Source organism: Dipodomys ordii, unplaced genomic scaffold (genome assembly GCF_000151885.1).
Source record: "Dipodomys ordii isolate 6190 unplaced genomic scaffold, Dord_2.0 Scaffold268, whole genome shotgun sequence".
In the NCBI taxonomy this organism is placed as follows: domain Eukaryota; kingdom Metazoa; phylum Chordata; class Mammalia; order Rodentia; family Heteromyidae; genus Dipodomys; species Dipodomys ordii.
The window spans coordinates 275192-278581 of NW_012267484.1; the positions used below are offsets into that span (position 1 = coordinate 275192).

A 3390-nucleotide genomic window follows, 5' to 3' on the forward strand; every position below is an offset into this window, starting at 1 on the left:
AGCGTGGCGGGCCTCCCGGGCTGGGCGGGCGCGGCGCACTTCCTGAGGGCCGCCATCCACCCGGCCTGTCGGCCGTCTTCTTGGAAGGAACGGAGACCAGTATCTCGCCGGCCCTCGCCACGCGCAGGCGCAGGACTGAGATTCTGCTTCACGGGGCTCCGAGGAGGCGCTGGGGGCCGCCCTGCTGTCTGCTGTCCGCCGTCCGTCCGCCGGCGCCAGAGCGCGGCCGCCGGCTCCCAGGCCCCGCCTCCCGCGGGCCCCGCCCACAGGCACGGGCCCCGCCCACAGGCCCCGCCTCCCGCCCCCACAGGCCCCGCCCCCACAGGCCCCATCCAGGCTACAGGGGGGAGGGGGGAGGCTTTGGACACGTGGGAATTCGGGGCTGGGAAGGTGGCTCAGTGGTAGAGCGCTTGCCTTGCATGCCGGAGGCCCTGGGTTCGATTCCTCAGCACCACATAAGTGGCGCTGAGCGACTGCGCCCAGGCCCAGAGTTCGGGAACAACAACTCTCAACAACTCTGCCTCCCCAGCCTCTGCGCAGTCCACCCCTTCCGACGGCACGGCAGCTGAACTCGTCCCAGACACCCCGGTCCCTCTGCGCACACGAGGCCTCCACGACACGAGATCTCCCCCACGCACACGAGGGCTCCCCCACGCACACGAGGGCCCCACGCACACGAGGGCTCCCCCACGCACACGAGGGCTCCACCCTCTCCCAGGTGTTGGCTTTGCAGAAACCATGATCCTTTTCAAGCCAAGGGGATTGGCATGGATACAGCTCCAGCCCATCGCGGGCCGGTGGGCACTGTCAGCAATGGTGTGTAAGGTCAGAGGGAGGGGAGGCGCGGCAGGGCCGGGCCGGGGAGGAGGTGAGGCCGGGCCGGGGAGGGGAGGCGCTGAGGCCGGGCCGGGGAGGGGAGGCGCTGAGGCCGGGCCGGGGAGGCGCTGAGGCCGGGCAGGGGTGGGGAGGAGGGGAGAAGGCTGAGTCCGCTCCCCACCTTGGTGGCCAAAGGCGTCCTGAGCCCCGCTGTGCCCCGGGCCCCGGGCTCCCCGTGGATCATGATGCGTGCGGGCCCAGCGTGGGGGCCGCGGGCCGCCCGGCCCCGCTGCTTCCGGAGGAAACCAGGCTCGTTTTTCTGTTCTTTTTCTTCCTGTTTGGAAACTTGAAGGAAGGCCCAGCATTGTTTTGTTCTGACCCCTGCAGGTGCGCGGAGGGCAGAGCTTCCGGCCCTGCCGACCACGAGGCTGCTCTCAACAGGAAGCTGCGGAGCCGGGGCGGGGCGGGCAGTCCGGCGCCCTGACCCCGGGGAGCCCCCCGACCCCACCCCAGCACGCGCACCGGGCCGACCTGACCGCGGGGCGGGCACACCTGGCGGGCACAGCCCGGGCTCTGGCCCGAGGGGCCCCAGGCAAGGCTCCAGGGCCCTTGGGCGCAAGTCTGACCGGCCCGTGGAGCCTCTGGGGGAGCCCCTGACGCCGGCTCACCGCGCCCTGGTCTCCCGCACACCACAGCTCAAGTACAGAGGGCAGTTTCCAATTTGGAGGTGTTTTTGTGCATCTCCTGGTCCTGGAGCTTGAGTGCAGGGCCTGGGCTCCGACCCTGAGCTTTTTTTGCTCAAGGCTAGTAGTGCGTTACCACTTGAGCCACAGCTGCTCATCTGGCATCTTGGTCATTACCCCAATGGCACTCTTACAGACTTACCCTGGGCTGGCTTTGAACGCGATCCTCAGACCTTGGTCCCCAGAGTAGGATTATGACTTCCAGCTGCTGGAACCCAGCCAATATTCTGAGGTGGTTTTGTTTTGTTTTTTCTGTTGGTCATGGGGCTTGACCTCCGGGCCTGGGCGCTGTCCCTCAGCTCTTCAGCTAAAGGTGAGCGCTCTACCACTTGAGCCTCAGTCCTCTGTGGGTCCTGTGAGGTGCGCTGAACCTGGCTGGTGGGAGCCTGGGAGCAGCAGCACAGAGGCCTGAGGGAGTGCAAGGAAGGAGGGGAGGAAGGCAGTCTCCAGGCTCCGCTGGCACCCGCCACCAAGAACCTCCCCTCACTCCTTCCCAGCTTGTTGCTCTTCACCTGTGAACCGGACCTGCTCGCCTCCAGCACAGGTGAAGATCCACCTGCAAACAAAAGATGCACCTGCACAACTCTTATCAGAAGGCTCTTAGACGGGTCAAAGTTTGTTTCTGACAAACAGCACCACACAGTGCAGCTGGCCTTCATGCTGCATGAGGTGTTACCGGAAGGAATTTCCTGAAGCAGCCTGAGGACTGCTGCCGTGGGCCCCGCTGCACACTTGCACACCATGCTTGAAGGGTTCCTGCCCGGTGCGTGGCCCGTGTCTCCAAAACATGAACCTCATGACTCACTTTATACACCTGAAAACCTACCACCTGCTAATGTGGTTGATAAACGTGTTTCTGAAAATTAAGCCTGAAAGTTCCACTTCAAAATTGGCACAATCTGGACTGGGACTGTGTCTTGGTAGAGTGCTCGCCCAGCCTACAGGAAGCCCTGGGTTTGATTCCTCAGCACCACATAAACAGAAAAAGCCAGAAGTGGGGCTGTGGCTCAAGTGGTAGAGTGCTAGCCTTGAACAAAAGAAGCTCAGGGACAGTGCCCAGTCCCTGAGTTCAAGACTCAGGATTGGCCAGAAAAAGAAAAGGCAGCCTGGCGCTGGTGGCTCACGCCTGTAATCCTAGCTACTCAGGAGGCTGAGATCTGAGGATCGCGGTTCAAAGCCAGCCCGGGCAGGAAAGACCGTGAGACTCCTATCTCCAATAAACCACCAGAAAACTGGAAGTGGCGCTGTAGCTCAAGCGATAGAGCGCTCACCTTGAGCTGAAGAGCTGAGGGACAGTGCTCAGGCCCAGAGTTCAAGCCCCACGACCAACAAAAAAAAAGAAAAGGCACAGTTTGTAGTACTTTTTTCTGCCAGTTTGAATTGAAAGGCTTGGTCCTGCTGGGCAGGTGCGTTACCATTGAGTCACACCTTCAGTCTAGTAAAGAAAACACCAAGCTCCCTTCATTGAGCAAAATAGCCTGAGGATTTATCTAGTTTTTCACATGTGGCTGTCCACTAACTAGAAGTGGAAAGGAATTGTTTAGTTTCCAATGTCAAAATTGGGTCAGTTAAAACAAGTGTCTTTCTAGTTGATGACTTATGGCATGAGGTCTGCCATCCTTGGCTTCACCTTGTGTCCTGTTACTGTGGCTGCAGGTGGGTTGTGTAAGCTTGACGCCCACAGTGAGGTTTTTCCACCCTTTATCTCCTCGGGAGTCTGGGGCCTGCCCTGGCCGGGCTCCACTTCAGGTACTGGTGGTGGTGGCTTGTGGGGCTGCTCTGACTGCAACCCTCACAACCCAGGGCTGCAGGCAATGACAGCCTGACCAGG

At 61.3% G+C, this 3390-nt stretch overlaps 2 protein-coding genes across 2 annotated transcripts in view; both read left to right on the forward strand.

The window, feature by feature from the left end:
* The window catches only part of Enah (enabled homolog (Drosophila)), an 86034-nt gene extending 84561 nt beyond the window's left edge, over positions 1 to 1473 (forward strand). Inside the window, exon 12 of the mRNA XM_013036252.1 lies at positions 1204 to 1473. Within this exon, the coding sequence (XP_012891706.1) occupies positions 1204 to 1473 (270 nt within the window). The remainder of the gene's footprint in view (positions 1 to 1203) is intronic.
* Positions 1 to 3390, forward strand: part of Lbr (lamin B receptor) — a 32993-nt gene that overhangs the window by 504 nt on the left and 29099 nt on the right. The window lies entirely within an intron of this gene.